We start from the raw sequence: 20270 nt of genomic DNA on the forward strand, positions 1-20270 counted from the left end.
ATGAGGCGGACGTGAGAGCTCAGGGCTCTGACCCTGACTTCGCCCTCAACCTTGATACCCCTGAGGGGGACGCCTTAGTAAATGATCTTATTTCGTCCATCAACCAGGTGTTGGATCTCTCTCCCCCGCCTCCACCTGTAGAGGAGTCTGCTTCTCAGCAGGAGAAACACCAATTTCGATTCCCCAAACGTACGAGCAATACGTTCTTTGATCACTCTAATTTCAGGGACGCTGTCCAGAAGCCCAGAGTGGTCCCGGACAAGTGTTTTGCTAAAAGGCACTCTGACACGCGTTATCCCTTTCCATCTGAAGTCGTTAAGGGCTGGGCACACTCACCCAAGGTGGATCCGCCAGTCTCTAGATTGGCTGCTAGGTCCGTTGTGTCTGTTGCCGATGGCTCATCCCTGAAGGATGCCACTGACAGACAGATAGAGCTCTTGGTGAAGTCTATTTATGAGGCCACGGGCGCGTCTTTTGCCCCGGCCTTTGCGGCTGTGTGGGCTCTCCAAGCAATCTCGGCATGTCTGACTGAGATTAATGCTGTCACGCGGAATTCTGCTCCGCATGTGTCTTCCTTGACCTCTCGGGCATCAGCATTTTCGTCCTACGCCATGAACGCCGTCCTGGACTCTGCTAGCCGTATGGGTGTGGCATCCGCTAACTCCGTGGCAGTCCGCAGGGCCATGTGGCTGCGCGAATGGAAAGCAGACTCTGCTTCCAAAAGGTTCTTAACTGGTTTGCCTTTTTAAGGCGAACGTTTGTTTGGCGAACGGTTGGATGAGATTATTAAGGAATCCTCGGGAAAGGACTCCTCCTTACCCCAGTCCAAACCTAAGAGACCTCAGCAGAGAAAAATCCAATCGAGGTTTCGGTCCTTTCGTCCCTTCGCCAAGCCCCAGTCCTCTTCGTCCAACCGGCCGGAGAAAGGCCAGAGGAACTCCTATGCGTGGCGGTCCAAGTCACGCCCCCAAAAGGCCGCAGGAGGCACTGCCTCCAAGACGGCCTCCTCATGACTCTCGGCCTCGTCTAGCCACATCCTCGGTCGGTGGCAGGCTCTCCCGCTTTGGCGACGCCTGGTGGCCACACGTTCAAGACCGATGGGTGAGAGACATTCTGTCTCATGGTTACAGGATAGAGTTCAGCTCTCGACCTACGGCTCGTTTTTTCAGAACCTCCCCACCCCCCGCACAGGCCGACGCACTTTTTCATGCGGTGGACGCTCTAAAGATGGAAGGAGTTGTGATTCCCGTTCCCCTTCAGGAACGTGGTCGCGGATTTTACTCCAACTTGTTCGTGGTGCCAAAAAAGGACGGGTCATTCCGTCCCGTTCTGGACCTCAAGCTACTCAACAGACATGTGAGAACCAGACGGTTTCGGATGGAATCTCTCCGCTCGCTCATCGCCTCGATGTCACAAGGAGACTTCCTAGCATCGATCGACATCAAGGATGCTTATCTCCATGTGCCGATCGCACCCGAACATCAACGTTTCCTGCGTTTCGCCATCGGGGACGAACACCTCCAGTTCGTCGCATTGCCCTTCGGCCTGGCGACAGCCCCACGGGTCTTCACCAAAGTCATGGCATCCGTCGTGGCGGTCCTGCACTCTCAGGGCCACTCGGTGATCCCATACTTGGACGATCTCACAGTCACTTCTTCGGAGTCAGTCACACCCCTTAAGGCGCCTCATGCACTTCCTGGGGAAGATGGTTGCAGCTATGGAGGCAGTGCCGTTCGCGCAATTCCATCTACGGCCACTCCAATGGGACATTCTTCGCAAATGGGACGAGTTCGGCTTCCCTCGACAAGAACATCTCTCTTTCACTTGTAACCAAAACATCACTTCAGTGGTGGCTCCTACCCACATCTCTGTCTCAGGGAAAATCCTTCCTCCCCCCAACCTGGGCCGTGGTCACCACGGACGCGAGCCTATCAGGTTGGGGAGCGGTTTTTCTACACCATAGGGCTCAAGGAACCTGGACTCCAATAGAATCGTCCATTCAGATCAATATTCTGGAGATAAGGGCAGTATATCTAGCCCTATTGGCTTTCCATCGGTGGCTGGAGGGCAGGCAGATCCGAATCCAGTCGGACAACGCCACTGCCGTCGCCTACATCAACCACCGAGGCGGCACTCGCAGTCGTCAAGCCTTCCAGGAAGTCGGGCGGATTCTGCAGTGGGTGGAAGTCACAGGCTCCACCATCTCCGCAGTTCACATCCCGGGCGTGGAAAACTGGGAAGCAGATTTTCTCAGTCGTCAGGGCATGGACGCGGGGGAATGGTCTCTTCACCCAGACGTGTTTCGAGAGATCTGTCGCCGCTGGGGAACGCCGGACGTCGATCTCATGGCGTCACGACACAACAACAAGGTCCCGGCCTTCATGGCACGGTCTCAGGATCACAGAGCTCTGGCAGCGGACGCTCTAGTCGAGGATTGGTCGCAGTTTCGACTGCCATATGTGTTTCCCCCTCTGGCGATGCTGCCCAGAGTAATACGCAAGATCCGGTCCGACTGCCGTCGCGCCATTCTCGTCGCTCCAGACTGGCCGAGGCGGTCGTGGTATCCGGATCTGTGGCATCTCACGGTGGGTCAACCGTGGGCGCTTCCAGACCGCCCAGACTTGCTGTCACAAGAGCCGTTTTTCCATCTGAATTCTGTGGCCCTCAACCTGACTGTGTGGCCATTGAGTCCTGGCTCCTAGCGTCTTCAGGGTTATCTCAGGATGTCATTGCCACCATGAGACAAGCCAGGAAGCCAACGTCCGCCAAGATCTATTACAGGTCATGGCAAATCTTCCTATCCTGGTGCACTGATAACGGTTTTCCTCCATGGCCGTTTGCCTTACCCACTTTTCTTTCATTCCTTCAATCTGGAATGGACAAGGGTTTGTCCCTCGGCTCTCTCAAGGGCCAAGTGTCGGCGCTCTCCGTGTTTTTTCAAAAGCGTCTAGCCAGGCATCCGCAGGTCCGCACGTTCCTGCAGGGGGTTTGCCACATGGTCCCACTTTACAAACGTCCGTTGGAACCTTGGGATCTTAACAGGGTTCTGACGGCTCTTCAAAAGCCGCCTTTTGAGCCGCTGCGGGATGTCTCTCTCTCCCGTCTTTCTCAGAAGGTGGCCTTCCTGGTGGCGGTCACATCACTTCGGAGAGTATCTGAGCTTGCAGCGCTGTCATCCAAAGCCCCCTTCCTGGTTTTTCACCAGGATAAGGTGGTTCTGCGTCCTGTCCCGGAATTTCTCCCTAAGGTGGTATCCCCTTTTCATCTAAATCAGGATATCTCCTTGCCTTCCTTTTGCCCTAATCCAATTCACCAGTGTGAAAAGGATTTGCACTCTTTGGATCTAGTGAGAGCACTCCGGTTCTACGTGTCTCGCACGGCGCCCCTGCGCCGTTCAGACGCGCTCTTTGTCCTTGTCGCTGGCCAGCGTAAGGGCTCTCAGGCCTCCAAGTCAACCTTGGCTCGGTGGATCAAGGAACCGATTCTCGAGGCCTACCGTTCTTCTGGGCTTCCACTTCCTTCAGGGTTGAAAGCCCATTCTACCAGAGTCGTAGGTGCGTCCTGGGCTTTGCGGCACCGGGCGACTGCTCAGCAGGTGTGTCAGGCAGCTACGTGGTCTAGTCTGCACACTTTCACGAAGCACTATCAAGTGCATGCCTATGCTTCGGCAGACGCCAGTCTAGGTAGGCGAGTCCTCCAGGCGGCAGTTGCCCACCTGTAAGAGGGGGCCGTTCTCGGCTCCTTTTATTGAGGTATTCTTTTACCCACCCAGGGACTGCTCTTGGACGTCCCAATTGTCTGGGTCTCCCAATGGAGCGACAAAGAAAAAGGGAATTTTGTTTACTTACCGTAAATTCCTTTTCTTCTAGCTCCTATTGGGAGACCCAGCACCCACCCCTGTGCCCTTCGGGCTGGTTGTTCTTTTGTGTACACATGTTGTTGATGTTGATTTGTTCTTATGGTTCATGGTCTTCAGTTCTCCGAACATCCTTCGGATTGAATTCACCCTAGACCAATTTATAAGTTTTCTCCTTCCTGCTTTTTCACCAAAACTGAGGAGCCCGTGATCCACGGGAGGGTGTATAGGCAGAGGGGAGGGGTTACACTTTTTTAAAAGTGTAATACTTTGTGTGGCCTCCGGAGGCAGAAGCTATACACCCAATTGTCTGGGTCTCCCAATAGGAGCTAGAAGAAAAGGAATTTACGGTAAGTAAACAAAATTCCCTTTTTTATGGGGAAGAATGAACAACAAGTAGGACACAATCGTGAAGTTGAACAAAAGTTATTGCTTATTTTAAACTTTTATAGAGAATAATAAACTGAAAAGTGGCGCGTACAATATTATTCGTCTCCTTTACTTTCAGTGCAGCAAACTCACTCCAGAAGTTCATTGAGGATCTCTGAATGATCCAATGTTGTCCTAAATGACTGATGATGCTAAATATAATCCACCTGTGTGTAATCAAGTCTCCGTATAAATGCACCTGCTCTGTGATAGCCTCAGTGTTCTGTTTAAAGCACAGATGGTATCATGAAGACCAAGGAACACAACAGGCAGGTCCGTGATACTGTTGTGGAGAAGTTTAAAGCCGGATTTGGTTACAAAAAGATTTCCACAACTTTGAACATCTCAAGAATCACTGTGCAAGCGATCATATTGAAATGGAAGGAGTATCATACCACTGCAAATCTACCAAGACCTGGCTGTCCCTCAAAAATGTAATCTCAAACAAGGAGAAGACTGATCAGATATACAGCCAAGAGGCCTATGATCACTCTGCTAGATGAACTGCAGAGATCTACTGCTGAGGTGGGAAAGGTGCTTTACACGTTGCGATATCGCTCTAGCTCTCAGTCCAGGTTTTGTAGCAATCCTCATGTCCATGATTTTAGTTTAAATGTTGCAGAGCACATCAGGGTGTGTCTCCAGTTGAGAGCCAGAATTGATGAAGCTAACACATGCTGTGTGAGCTGAGCTGGTTCTGTGTGGAGTGAACACAGGCCAAGAGTGTGAGCCTAGGAGAACCTTAACAAGACCCCTGCGGTTAACGAGGTCCTAAGCTAACAAGACTTTTTATACCAAGGATTTGTCTATATGCACCGGCTGTGATCCGGAAGAGACTTTGATTGTGGGAAATTTGATCTATTTATGCTGCAACAATAAATAGACTGTTGGTGTGAACACGCTGCTGCCTCACGTTTTTGCCCAAGCAACGCCGCTACCTCACATTATGGTGGAGAATGCGGGCATGGCAGCCTGGTTGCTAAGGGCAATGGCCTAAGATGTACTTCCCTGGAAAAGAAAAAAAAAAAGAATTTTTTTTTTTTACTGACTGTTTGCGGTGGATCGGTGAGTCCACGAGGCTTGCAGGCATTGCAGCCTGGTTGCTAGGGGCAACAACCCAGTTTCCACATGTTTATGATCAAGCCTGCAAAGTTACAGTTTAACTGAGCAGTCACCATGGAGGATCTTATAAAGCAGCTGGCCCAGTCTAGTGCTCAGCTACAGCAGGCTTTTGCACAAACCAGTGCACAACAGCAACAGGCTAATGCTCAGCAGCAACAAACCAATGTCCAGCTCCAGCGGGCGTTAGTTCAGCAACAGGAAACAAACAGACGTTCTCCCAGTGGTAACTCCAGGTCATTCAGTCCTTCCTGTGGCCCAGGACAGAGTAAGGGCGGTACTTACGAAGATGAGTGCAGAGGATAACCCAGAAGCCTATCTCTCCGTGTTTGAGAGGACCGCTGAGCAAGAGAAGTTTTGTCTATCGACCGTTGGACTGATGTCGTGGCCCCGTTCTTGGTAGGTGAACCCCAAAAAGCCTACGTGGATCTCAGCAAGGAGGATGCCAAGGACTATGGCACACTGAAAGGTGAGATCCTTGCACAAATGGGGGTTAACACTTATCTCCGGGCCCAGCGAGTGAATCAGTGGTCCTTTGAGGAGGGAAAACCTGCACGTTCACAGGCCCATGTTTTTCTGGACCTTGTGAAAAAATGGCTCCAGCCGGTGACTTTGAACCCCGGACAGATGATCGAGCGGGTGGTGATTGAACGGTTTGTGCGGACTTTGCCAGCCCCCATTCAACGGGACATGGGTGGGACAGGGGGATCCCGGTACCCTAGACCAACTAGTGAATTTGGTGGAACGCTACACAGCTACCCAGGAGTTGGTCCGGGACTCTGCTTCACGGCGGGCACTCCGTAGGGATACGCCCCCTTCACAGTTGGTGAAAGACTCCCATCCCTCCTCGGGTGCTGCCCCGTCTTTAGCCCTAGCAGAGAGTAAACCCCAGACTAAGGTCAGCCGGAGACCCGGTTCCCCAAAGTCGGACACCCGAAACAGGGACACCTCTGCTGTTATGTGCTGGCGGTGCCATCAGCTCGGACATGTGATGGCACAGTGCCCACTCACATCAGTTCTGATGTGATTGGGCACTGTGCCATCACATGTCCGAGCTGATGGCACCGCCAGCACATAACAGCAGAGGTGTCCCTGTTTCGGGTGTCCGACTTTGGGGAACCGGGACTCCGGCTGACCTTAGTCTGGACTGGCTGCCCTCCAGCGTACTGCCATGGACTGCCGGTACGCTCGCCGGGAATCAATGTATGACCGTACTGATGGTGCCGTAAGCACTGTTACTATGGGGGAGGAGCCCCATCTCTGCAAAGTACATGTTAATGGCTATACAGCTGAGGCTTTGTTGGACTCAGGAAGTGTAGTGACTCTTGTACATGCCTCCTTGGTCTCTGGGGAAAAACCCCACGGGACATAAAGTAGGGGTACTTTGTATTCATGGAGACCTACGTGAAAACCCTATGGAAAGGGTCACCGTTGCTACCTCATGTGGAGAGGTTCAACATGACGTGGGGGTGATGAAAAGACTTCCATATGATGTTATTTTGGGAAGAGACTTGCCCCTGTTCTGGACATTATGTGGGAGGCAACCTAGCCCTCCGAGGTGTATGATTGAACCAGGCCCTGAGCCGGACGATCCCGACTCAGGGATACTGCCATAGGGGTCACCAGTATAGGGACAGAGTGTAACCCTGCCAGGTTCCCCCTAGAGGTAATAGCAGGAGAACTTGAGCCACCCGAGGCAATCCCGGAGTTGAACGTGTCTCCAGATAATTTTGGAACAGCTCAGCTCCGGGACCCCACATTGGCTCCTGGACGTGGAAATGTACAGGTAATTGATGTGGTACCCCAGCGGCCTGGGGCCAAGCTGGACACTCCCTACATGGCTCTAAAGCGAGAGTTGCTCTATCGGGTTGATAAAATCCGGGGGGAAATAGTGAAACAGTTGGTGGTCCCTCAGCCGTACCGCCGTCAGGCCTTAGAATTAGCTCATAATCATCTAATGAGTGGGCACCTAGGTGAAGAGAAAACGCGGGAACGCATGTTTCAGCGGTTTTACTGGGCAGGAGTCGGTGCAGAAATTAAGAGGTTCTGTGAGTCCTGCCCCGTTTGTCAGTTGACCGCACCCCCGCACCGTCCTCTGATACCTTTACCCATTATAGAGGTGCCTTTTGAGCGGATTGCTATGGATCTGATCGGACCCATTGTAAAATCAGCCCGTGGTCACCAGCACATCCTGGTAGTGATGGATTACGCGACGCGTTATCCGGAGGCTGTTCCACTGCGTCACACCTAGGCGAAGCTTATTGCTCGGGAGTTGTTTGCTATGTTCTGTCGTGTGGGGTTACCCAAAGAAATCCTGACCGATCAGGGCACTCCCTTTATGTCTAAAATTACGAAGGAACTGTGCAAACTCCTCCAGATCAAGCAGCTGCGCACGTCAGTGTACCATCCCCAGACCGATGGTCTAGTGGAACGTTTTAATAAAACTCTGAAGGCTATGTTGAAAAAAGTGGTCTCCAAAGAGGGGAAAGATTGGGACATGTTATTGCCCGTGTGAGGTAGCGACCACCAATGTGGTAAATGGTCGCTATATGTCACAGTGGAAAAGGTACCTGCGATATCTAAACGGAAGAGGTTGCTATGGGACTTGTAGTCCACAAAGGCTTCTTGCTACATATAAGGGTCAGGATCCCTTTAATAATCCCAGGGTGCTGTGCAGGGCTGAGAATCACAGACCTCCACCTGTGGGTGTGGCCAGCTTGATTTAGGAGACTGGCAGTGTGTGTTCTAGAGAGTGAGAGCAGAGCCGAGAGCTCTGGATGGAGCAACCTGTGTGGAGGCTGAGCACAGGACTCCGATATTTAGTCTGAGTCGAGACTGAGGTGAGTGCAGCCAGACCAGGGCTGTAGGGCCGAACCTCTCCTGGAGGAGACACAGACCCAGTGGCCTGAAGAGGGCCCTGGGGCCGAGAAGGAACCTCAGCTAGAGGTGTCTGCTAGCAGGTGCCAGAGAGTGGGGAAAGTGGTTAAACTTCCACTATGAGCTTGTAATAGAGTCTGCTCTGTAAGCTGCAGAGCAGGAAGCCTGGAAAAGCTCCAGGCCTGCGTGGAGCGATTATAAGTCTGCGGACCCTCCTGGAACAGCCGAACGGGACATCGTAAGACCGTCTCCTACGGCAAAGGGTGCCTGTGTGACGGGGACCCGTTCGGACGGTGCATAACCCGGCTGTGTTTCGGGTGACTTTACCTGTACAGCGAGGACAATAAAGCTGATTGGATCGGACTATTTGGGTCACTGCCTCTTTGTCGTCCTGGGGGACCCCCACCCCGCTACACCCTATTTAATGTTCGCTATCCGCGAGGTCCCACAATCTTCCACCGGGTTCTCGCCATTTGAGTTACTGTATGGCAGACATCCGCGGGGACTGATGGATATTAAGGAAACTTGGGAACAGGAGCCCACTCCTCACAAAAGCACGGTGGAATACGTTATGGGTATGCAGGATCATATCACGGCAGTAATGCCCATTGTTAAAGAGTATTTGCTGGATGCTCAGGCGGCCCAAAGTACTCAGTATAATAGAAAGGCCTCCGTCAGGTCTTTTAAACCGGGGGATCGTGTTTTAGTCCTAATACCTACCGCAGAAAGTAAGTTCTTAGCCAAATGGCAAGGTCCCTATGAGATCCGGGAGAAAGTAGGGGAAGTAAACTATAAGGTGTATCAGCCAGGTAGAAGAAAACCAGAGCAAATATACCATGTAAACCTGCTGAAGGCGTGGAAAGACAGAGAATGTATGGTGGCTGACGTAACGTTGGACCTAACCTTTTCAGGTGACTTGACAACAACAAAGGAGGAGTCCCCTGATGATGAATTGGGAGTAAAGATAGGGGATTCTCTCTCAAAACAGCAGAGACGGGAGTCTCGGAGTTTAGTACAGCGGAATACGGATGTGTTCTCAAGCCTACCTGGCCGAACAACCGTAATCCACCATGATATTGTCACCGAGCCTCAAGTAAGGGTGCGCCTGAGGCCATACCGGGTACCAGAGGCTCGTAGGCAAGCCATTGCGGAGGAGGTAAAAAAGATGCTCCAACTAGGGATTATTGAAAAATCCACGAGCGAATGGGCCAGTCCCATTGTGCTGATCCTGAAACCAGACGGTTCTTTAAGATTCTGTAATGACTTCCAAAAGTTAAATGAGGTTTCGAAATTTGATATGTATCCCATGCCCAGGGTCGACGAGCTGATAGAGAGACTGGGACGGGCCCAGTACTTCACGACTCTCGATCTCACTAATGGTTACTGGCAGGTGCCGCTGACAGAGGCGGCAAAAGAAAAGACCGCTTTTGTCACGCCAGGGGGGCTCTATCACGGTCGTCTTGCCATTTGGTTTACATGGGGCTCCGGCCACGTTTCAGAGATTAATGGACATAGTGTAAGAACCCCATCAACCGTATGCCTCCGCATATTTGGATGACATCATCATCTATAGCAGTGACTGGAGCACCCTCCTATCTCAGGTACAAGCGGTAGTGGATTCGCTCAGAGCTGCTGGTCTGACGGCGAATCCACACAAATGTGCTATGGGTCTCAAAGAAGCCCGTTACTTGGGGTATGTGATAGGCCAAGGGTTTATCAAGCCACAAGTAAACAAAATCGAAGCCATTCAAAACTGGCCTCGTCCCCTTACCACAAAACAGGTAAGAGCCTTTCTGGGTATAATGGGGTATTACCGACGATTCATACCCAATTTTGCTGGAAGGTCTGCGCCTTTTGACCGATCTCTTAAAAGGGAAGAAGTCGGTCATGGTCCACTGGAATACACAAGCAGAGGAGGCCCTTGAGGCGCTAAAGGTAGTCCTATGTGGTCAGCCTGTCCTTGCCAACCCTGACTTTTTCAAAAGAAGTTTATAGTACAGGCAGATGCCTCTGAGGTGGGTCTGGGAGCAGTTCTGTCCCAGGAGGTAGATGGAGAAGAGCACCCGATCACCTATTTGAGTAGAAAACTCACCCCGGCAGAGAAGAACTATAGCATAGTGGAGAAGGAGTGCCTGGCCATAAAATGGGCTCTGGAATCCCTACGCTACTACCTGCTGGGGCGACACTTTCGCCTGGTGACAGACCACACCCCTTTGGTCTGGATGAGGAATGCCAAGGAGAGAAATGCTAGAGTCACCAGGTAGTTTCTCTCCTTGCAGAACTTTCACTTTTCTGTGGAACATCGGGCTGGTAGGTTGCAGGGCAATGCGGATGCCCTCTCCAGGGCCCCCTGTATGTTGGCGTATGTTCAACCCCGCCCGTTTGAACTGAGGGGGGGATATGTGAGGCAGTGACAGGGGTAATATTTGAAGACCGCTATGTGTCCCCCAGAATGTGTCTGGAAACCCTCTGAGTTTGCTATAGCTATTACGAGGAGTATAGCACAAAGGGTAACAGGGAGACAGATCCTTCCTCTCAGTCGAGGTTTTGTAGCAATCCTCATGTCCATGATTTTAGTTTAAATGTTGCAGAGCACATCAGGGTGTGTCTCAGTTGAGAGCCAGGCTTGATGAAGCTAACACATGCTGTGTGAGCTGAGCTGGCTCTGTGTGGAGTGAACACAGGCCAAGAGTGTGAGCCTAGGAGAACCTTAACAAGACCCCTGCGGTTAACAGGGTCCTAAGGTAACAAGACCTTTTTATACCAAGGATTTCTTTATATGCACCGGCTGTGATCCGGAAGAGACTTTGTTTGTGGGAAATTTGATCTATTTATGCTGCAACAATAAATAGACTGTTGGTGTGAACACGCTGCTGCCTCACGTTTTTGCCCAAGCAACGCCGCTACCTCACATTACGTACGTACGTTCATGCATGCATGCATGCATGCATACGTACGTACATACATACATACATACAGTGCCTTGCAAAAGTATTCGGCCCCCTTGAATTTTTCAACATTTTCCCACATTTCAGGCTTCAAACATAAAGATAAAAGATTTTAATTTTATGCTGAAGAATGAACAATAAGTAGGACACAATCGAAGTTGAACAAAATGTATTGCTTATTTTAAACTTTTATAGAGAACTAGAAGGTGACCCGATTCTAACGCATCGGGTATTCTAGAATTTATTGTGTAGTTACTGTATGATTTTTGTTATATATTAGATGTTGTCTGTAGTTGCCAAGTATTTGTGTAGTGCGCTGTAAATGTTCTGGGTGTTGTCTGGGTGGGGGTGTGTGAGAGTGGTGTTGTTTGTGTGTTGCGTTGTTTGTAGAGCGCTGTGTGTCTGCAGCGTTTGTGTGTGTGTGTGTGTGTGTGTGTGGTGCTGTATGTGTTGCACGGTTTGTGTGGGTGTGTGTGTGTTTTGGGGGGCAGTATGTTTTGTGCAGTGTGTGTGTGTGTGTTGGAGGAGTAGTCCTAGAGGGAGAGGAGTATAATAGTAGGAATAGTCCTGGGGGGAGAGGAGGATAATAGGAGGAATAGTCCTGGGGGGAGAGGAGAATAATAGGGGGAGTAGTCCTGGGGGAGAGGAGGATAATATGAGGAGTAGTCCTGGGGGAGAGGAGTATAACAGGAGGAGTAGTCCTGGGGGAGAGGAGTATAATAGGAGGAGTAGTCCTGGGGGAGAGCAGGATAATAGGAGGAGGAGTCCTGGGTGAGAGGAGTAAAATAGTGGGAGTAGTCCTGGAGGTGAGGAGGATAATAGGTGGAGTAGTCCTGGGGGAGAGTAGTATAATAGGAGGAGTAGTCCTGGGGGAGAGTAGTATAATAGGAGGAGTAGTCCTGGGGGAGAGGAGTATAATAGGAGGAGTAGTCCTGGGGGAGAGCAGGATAATAGGAGGAGGAGTCCTGGGGGAGAGCAGGATAATAGGAGGAGGAGTCCTGGGGGAGAGCAGGATAATAGGAGAAGTCCTGGGGGGAGAGGAGTTTAATAGGAGGAGTAGTCCTGGGGGGGGGGAAGTATAATAGGAGGAGTAGCCCTGGGGGAGTATAATAGGAGGAGTATTCCTGGGGGGGGAGAAGAATAATAGGACGAGTAGTCCTGGAAGGAGAGGAGGATAATAGGAGGAGTAGTCCTGGGGGGAGAGCAGGATAATAGGAGGAGTAGTCCTGGGGGGGAGAAGAATAATAGGAGGAGTAGTCCTGGGGGGAGAGGAGGATAATAGGAGGAGTAGTCCTGGGGGGAGAGCAGGATAATAGGAGGAGTAGTCCTGGGGGAAGAGCAGGATAATAGGAGGAGTAGTAGTCCTGGGGGGAGAGGAGGCTAATAGGAGGAGGAGTCCTGGGGGTGAGGAGTCTAATAGGAGGAGTAGTCCTGCAAGGAGAGGAGGATAATAGGAGGAGTAGTCCTGGGGGGAGAGCAGGATAATAGGAGGAGTAGTCCTGGGTGGAGAGGAGGATAATAGGAGGAGTAGTCCTGGAGGGAGAGGAGGATAATAGGAGGAGTAGTCCTGGGGGGAGAGCAGGATAATAGGAGGAGTAGTCCTGGGTGGAGAGGAGGATAATAGGAGGAGTAGTCCTGGGGGGGGGAAAGTATAATAGGAGGAGTAGCCCTGGGGGAGTATAATAGGAGGAGTATTCCTGGGGGGGGAGAAGAATAATAGGACGAGTAGTCCTGGAAGGAGAGGAGGATAATAGGAGGAGTAGTCTTGGGGGGAGAGCAGGATAATAGGAGGAGTAGTCCTGGGGGTGAGGAGTCTAATAGGAGGAGTAGTCCTGGAGGGAGAGGAGGATAATAGGAGGAGGAGTCCTGGGGGTGAGGAGTCTAATAGGAGGAGTAGTCCTGGAGGGAGAGGAGGATAATAGGAGGAGTAGTCCTGGGGGGGAGAAGTATAATAGGAGGAGTAGCCCTGGGGGAGTATAATAGGAGGAGTATTCCTGGGGGGGGAAGAATAATAGGACGAGTAGTCCTGGAAGGAGAGGAGGATAATAGGAGGAGTAGTCTTGGGGGGAGAGCAGGATAATAGGAGGAGTAGTCATGGGGGGGAGAAGAATAATAGGAGGAGTAGTCCTGGGGGGGAGAGGAGGATAATAGGAAGAGTAGTCCTGGGGGGAGAGCAGGATAATAGGAGGAATAGTCCTGGGGGGGGAGGAGGATAATAGGAGGAGTAGTCCTGGAGGTGAGGAGTCTAATTGGAGGAGTAGTCCTGGGGGGGAGAAGTATAATAGGAGGAGTAGTCCTGCGGGGAGAGGAGGATAATAGGAGGAGTAGTCCTGGAAGGAGAGGAGGATAATAGGGGGAGTAGTCCTGGGGGGAGAGCAGGATAATAGGAGGAGTAGTCCTGGGGGTGAGGAGTCTAATAGGAGGAGTATTCCTGGGGGGAGAGGAGGATAATAGGAGGAGTATTCCTGGGGGGGGGGGAATAATAATAGGAGGAGTAGTCCTGGGGGAGAGGAGGATAATAGGAGGAGTATTCCTGGGGGGGGAGAATAATAATAGGAGTAGTAGTCCTGGAAGGAGAGGAGGATAATAGGAGGAGTATTCCTGGGGGGGGGAGAAGAATAATAGGAGTAGTAGTCCTGTGGGGAGAGCAGGATAATAGGAGGAGTAGTCCTGGGGAGAAAGGAGGATAATAGGAGGAGTAGTCCTGGGGTGTGAGGAGAGGGGGCAACTATGCAAAGCGGTTTCCATAGTTGCCTGATGTGTATCATTGTTATCAGTGTACGTGTGCCGGGAGTCTGGGTATGCTAGTAAGCATGGTACACATCAGGTAAGTATTCAAAGAGACAGTGCTGGGTCACTTGTTGGTATCCTGCTGTGCAGCACGCATCAGCGTGTGACAGCGGGAGACCAACGATGTGAATGGGCAGGGAGCCGGCATACGCTGGTAACCATGCTACACAATATTACCCAATGTGTACCATGGTTACCAGCGTACCCCGCTCCCCGCACGCACGGGAGCCCACACCAGTGTATGCCGGCAACCCCAGCAATGCGAGGGTATGTGTCGGCTGGGTTGCCGGCGTACGCTGGTGTGGGCTCCCGGGGGGGGGTACAGCACTCACCTAGGAGTCGGGGCTCCGTGTCGGTTCGGGGAATGCGTGCGGGGGGCGAGGCCAGAGCGAGCGTGCAATGCGTGAGGGGGGCGGGGCGTGGCCGAGTTGCCAATGCGTGCAGGGGGCCGGGGCGAGAGGCCAATCCGTGTGGGGGGCGAAGCCTGGGCGAGCGGCCAATCCGTGCGGGGGGGCGGAGCGGCCAGTGAGACGCTTGTCATGGTAACGACAGAATTTTGGAGCAAGACAGACCGACAGAATAAGGCAATTATATATATAGATAATAAACTGAAAAGTGGCGCGTACAATATTATTCGTCTCCTTTACTTTCAGTGCAGCAAACTCACTCCAGAAATTCATTGAGGATCTCTGAATGATCCAATGTTGTCCTAAATGACTGATGATGCTAAATATAATCCACCTGTGTGTAATCAAGTCTCCGTATAAATGTACCTGCTCTGTGATAGCCTCAGTGTTCTGTTTAAAGCACAGATGGTATCATGAAGACCAAGGAACACAACAGGCAGGTCCGTGATACTGTTGTGGAGAAGTTTAAAGCCGGATTTGGATACAAAAAGATTTCCACAACTTTGAACATCTCAAGAATCACTGTGCAAGCGATCATATTGAAATGGAAGGAGTATCATACCACTGCAAATCTACCAAGACCTGGCTGTCCCTCAAAAATTTAATCTCAAACAAGGAGAAGACTGATCAGATATACAGCCAAGAGGCCTATGATCACTCTGCTAGATGAACTGCAGAGATCTTCTGCTGAGGTGGGAAGGGTGCTTTACACGTTGCGATATCGCTCTAGCGATTGCTAGTGATGTCGAGCGCGATAGCACCCGCCGCCGTCCGTGCGACAATTGGTGCTCGCTTCCGTAGCAACATTATCGCTACGGCAGCGTCACGCGCACATACCTTGTCAGAGACGTCGCTGTGACCGCCGAACAATCCCTCCTTCAAGGGGGATGTGCGTTTGGCGTCATAGCAACGTCACGCCGGCGTCACTAAGCGGCCGGCCAATAGAAGCGGAGGGGCGGAGATGAGCGGGACTTAACATCCCGCCCACCTCCTTCCTTCCTCATTGACGGTGGACGCAGGTAAGGAGATGTTCGTCGTTTCTGCGGTGTCACACATAGCGGTGTGTGATGCCACAGGAACAACGAACAACACTGTACCTGTCCCAGCAACGAAGGAAAGGAACGACGTGTCAACGATCACTGTTTTTGAACGATTTTGCGATCGTTGATTGTCGCTCCTTGGTGTCACACGCTGTGATGTCGCCACCGGCGCCGGATGTGCGTCACTAACGACGTGACCCCGACGATATATCGGTAGCGATGTTGCAGCATGTAAACTACCTTGGAGAGTCTGTCCATAGGACAACAATCAGTCGTATGCTGCACAAATCTGGCCTTTATGGAAGAGTGGCAAGAAGAAAGACATTTCTCAAAGATATCCATAAAAAGTGTCGTTTAAAGTTTGCCATTAGCCACCTGGGAGACACACCACACATGTGGAAGAAGGTGTTCTGGTCAGATGAAACTAAAATCAAACTTTTTGGGCACAATGCTAAACGATATGGTTGGCGTAAAAGCAACACAGCTCATCACCCTGAACACACCAACCCCACTGTCAAACATGGTGGTGGCAGCATCATGGTTTGGGCCTGCTTTTCTTCAGCAGGGACAGGGAAGATGGTTAAAGTTGATGGGAAGATGGATGGAGCCAAATACAGGACCATTCTTGAAGAAAACCTTTTGGAGTCTGAAAAAGACCAGAGATTTGTCTTCCAACAATACAATAATCCAAAACATAAAGCAAAATCTACAATGGAATGGTTCACAAATAAACGTATCCAGGTGTTAGAATGGCCAAGTCAAAGTCTAGACCTGAATCCAATCGAGAATCTGTGGAGAGAGCTGAAAACTGCTGTTCACAAACGCTCTCCATCCAACCTCACTCAGCTCGAGCTGTTTGCAAAGGAAGAATGGGCAAGAATTTCAGACTCTCGATGTGCAAAACTGATAAACACATACCCCAAGCGACTTGCAGCTGTAATCGCAGCAAAAGGTGGTGCTACAAAGTATTAACCTAAAGGTGACTAATAAATTGCACGCCCCAATTTTCAGTTTATTAATTATTATTAAAGTTTAAAATAAGCAATACATTTCGTTAAACTTCACAATTGTGTCCCACTTGTTGATTCTTCACCATAAAATTTTAAATCTTTATGTTTGAAACCTGAAATGGGGGGAAAAGGCTGAAAAATTCAAGAGGGTTGAATACTTTCGCAAGGCACTGTATATTCACACTGTGTTTTTCATGAAATAAGACACTGTCTTATACTTTTTTTTTTTGCTCCCCAAAAAAAGCACTATGGCTTATTTTTGGAGGTCTTATTCTTGGAGAAACACGGTTGGGGGGTAAGTTTACCCCTCAAAAAAGCAGACCCCCCACTTCCCAGGAGACTCATACTTACCAGACCCGGGCGTGTGCGTGGCTCCCAGGTCCTCCCTGTAATCTCCGGTAGGTGCTGAACGCTGTCCTACCCTGCCACTGGCGGACACGCAGCAGATCGCTGACACGCAGCAGATCGCTGACACGCAGCAGATCGCTGACACGCAGTAGATCGCTGACACACAGCCACACACACACACACCTCTGCTAGAGCTTGTTTTTGGGGGAGGTCTTATTTTTGGAAAAACACAGTATATATAATGTATGTATGTATGTATGTATGTATGTATGTATATATATCTACCTATATCTCAATACCCACACAAATTTGGCTTTGTCAGACAGAAAACCTTCATTGTCTATAGTGTTTCCTTAAACAGAAATGCTTCTAATTTGCTAAAAACGTAACACTATAGAAAACAAATGATATCCTAGAGGCTACTGTATAACAGCTTTGCTTCAAATGTTTTTTTCCATGTCTCCTAACATGATTACTTTGCTTGTTCAACTTTTTTTTTTTCTTTTTTTCTAGGTCACTTTAAAATACAGACCAGTAATTGACTCAACCCTGGATGAACAAGACTGTGCTTCAGTCCCTCCTGCCATCCGATCCTACTAAATTTCACACGCTTTCCTCAGCGACAGTGAACTCTATTTTGTTGTGTATAATTGATTTCTGACAATACAGTGATTAAGCAAAATTCCCCGCCGTCTGCCATTTTCCTAATTCCTGGCTATTAAAGTTAACTTTATTTTGAAACCTGCATGTCCTGATTACTACACAATGCTTGATGGTGCTTTATATTTTAGTTTTTACTCTACCTTAACAAATTATTCAAAGTTTTCTTCTTTTTTTTTTTTTTTTGGTTTTTTATTTTGGTACACCCTCATCCTATCAATGTACGCCTTTCACATAAGCGTGTGTTTTACAGAGCCTATGTTACACTAAAGGGGTCATCACACTGCTGCTTAAAATGTGCACTTTTTTTTTCTTTTCTGCAGCATGCTCTATTCTCATTCCTTTTGTAGATGAAAAATGTGTCACACGGTCCATTTTATACATCCATGTGGCTATGTGTGTGCTGTCCATGTGTGCGTGTGTAACATCCGTGTGACCAGTAACGGGAAAAAACACATGATACTGAAATTAATGGGCTTTTTTTTATATGTAAAAGATGTGAAAATCCCAAAAAAGTATAGATAGCGAGATGGATAGATAAAATGATAGAGAAAAAGCTAGCCAGCTTGAACAGATAGAGTTAATAAATAATTTCAGGAAAAAATTGACATGTGCTTCACCTTAATTTTCATAGCCAGCACAGGTAGAATAGCAGCTGCGGTCTGCAACCCTCAGCTGTCAGCTGTACCTTGGCTGACTTTGAAAAATAGAAGGGATCCCACGCTAATTTTTTTTAATTATTATAAAATATAGTTTTAAAAAATGGCATAGGGTTCCCACTCCCATTTTTTCTAAACCAGCCAAGGGTTAGCAGACAACTGGGGGGCCGATATCAGGGTGGAAAGGGACATGGTTATTTGGCCCTTCCCAGCTTAAAAATAGTAGCCCCTGGAAGTGGCGCATCTATTAGCTGCGCCAAACCTGGTGCTGTCCTCAGCTCCTCCCGTTGCCCTGCTGTGGTGGCAAACTGGTTAATACATGGGGTTGATGTCAGATATGAATGGACATCAAGCCCTGCTATTTTTAATGGGTGGGCTTTTAGCAAACACCCCGCAACTACCTCCCTTGTTAACCAATTTATTTAAAATTGTAGCAAAAAAAAAGGTCCGCCGTTATCCATTTCAAGGTCACATGATGTTCCCCAAAATCAACCCTGAAAAACATATAAAAAAAAGAAAATTAGTAAAGCAAGAGACAAGAGACACCCTCATTCACAAATTTACTTCCCTTCAAAATCTCTAATCCAGGTCCGCCGTAATTCATAGTGAGGTCCCAAGACTTTCCAAGACTCAGTGTCCAAAGGAATGAAGAACAGAATGATCCCCATTGGCTGGGATAGCAGTTACTGCAGCCTCACTCACTGTGCTATGTGAGAATCATGGTAGTGACCTGTGGTGACTCCTTTTTTAAAAACCAGCCAAGGTACAGCCCAGCCCACAGCTGAAGGTTGCGGCCTGCAGCTGCTGCTGTACTTGTACTAGTTACGGAAAAATAGGGGAACTCCACATCATTTTTTTTTTCTTTCAATTTTGTATTAATTCTGCTAAATAGCTGTACAAGATTATCTATTTATTCTCTCTTTCTCTATCATTTATATATAAATTTGCAAGCTTTGCACATCTTTTACACCAAGAAAACCATTCATTTTAGTATCCTCCATTTTTTTTCTGGAATGTGTTGTTGGGAAAAAAACTGACATTTCTCCGTGTGGATCACATGGATGGTCCACATGAAAACACAGTGGTGTGAAGATCTCTATTGACTTTAATTAGTATGCGTGTGAATGTGTCTGGCATATGTGAAAAAAGACACCAAATGTACCTGAAACAGGGAAGCATGAAGGAGGCCTTATGTGTGTTCAGTTTTTAACAGCTTCTCCGTATTACGGATTCATTCATTTTACAGGTCCGTGTTCTACTCTTTTTAGAAAATAGGCTTGTGTGGAACAGGCATAAGGTTTTTTTCGTATTACGTTTAATAATTAAAAAGTAGTTTACAGCTTGTTGACTTCCAACCCTGTGCTGCTAAGTTCAAGGAATATTCCCAGTCTACGTAAAATATTACTGCGAATAGTGTTATATTGATTAAGAGTTTATCTAACATGTTATACAGTTGGAAATAAATGTACCTACCGCTCTGCAGCCGATGGTATGTGTTTCAATGATTACTGAATGATGACCATCCTAGACTATATTTAAAATAATTCACCGAAAAGGACATAAATTCAGAAAAAAAATAATAAAAAAAAAACTCACCAGAAAAAAAAGCCACCAGCCAACACAGGTCAAAGTGGCAAATGTACTCGCAGGATGCACCCGGCCCCCCTATGATAAAGGTTTAATACCAGCAACCACGCCCTCCGTGAGTTGGTAGGCTGTGAGTGGTTGTCTCATTGGCATTCTGTACCTGTTACCCCCACCTTTTATCATAGGGGGCCGGCTGCATCCTGCGAGTGCATTTGCTACTTGACCCTTCTTGGCTAATGACTTTTTCTGGTATAAATTTTTTTTTACGTTACTATCAGCTTTATCAGAAATTGAAAATATTGCTACCGGGTGGGATGGAGGAGGTGAATGAGTTGTTAATTTTAACCTTGTATGGACAGATAAATACTTGATCCAGTTAGCGCTATATTGATTTAGGGGATTATATTTTACCTCTATATTAGTTGTCGGTTAAACATGCCAAAAAGGTATTCCTTTGTTGCAACTACAGTTGAAACCAGAAGTTTACATGCACTATTTAAAAAGACACATATATGCATTTTTTTCTCACTATCTGACATG

At 48.9% G+C, this 20270-nt stretch overlaps 1 protein-coding gene across 1 annotated transcript in view; it reads left to right on the forward strand.

The window, feature by feature from the left end:
• Window positions 1-19625, forward strand: part of SDHA (succinate dehydrogenase complex flavoprotein subunit A) — a 130853-nt gene extending 111228 nt beyond the window's left edge. The window contains exon 15 of the mRNA XM_075314948.1: window positions 17338-19625. Within this exon, the coding sequence (XP_075171063.1) occupies window positions 17338-17424 (87 nt within the window). The 3' untranslated portion in view covers window positions 17425-19625. The remainder of the gene's footprint in view (window positions 1-17337) is intronic.
• The last annotated feature ends 645 nt before the right edge of the window (window positions 19626-20270 follow it).

Source organism: Anomaloglossus baeobatrachus, chromosome 6, assembly GCF_048569485.1.
Source record: "Anomaloglossus baeobatrachus isolate aAnoBae1 chromosome 6, aAnoBae1.hap1, whole genome shotgun sequence".
Classification (NCBI taxonomy): Eukaryota; Metazoa; Chordata; class Amphibia; order Anura; family Aromobatidae; genus Anomaloglossus; species Anomaloglossus baeobatrachus.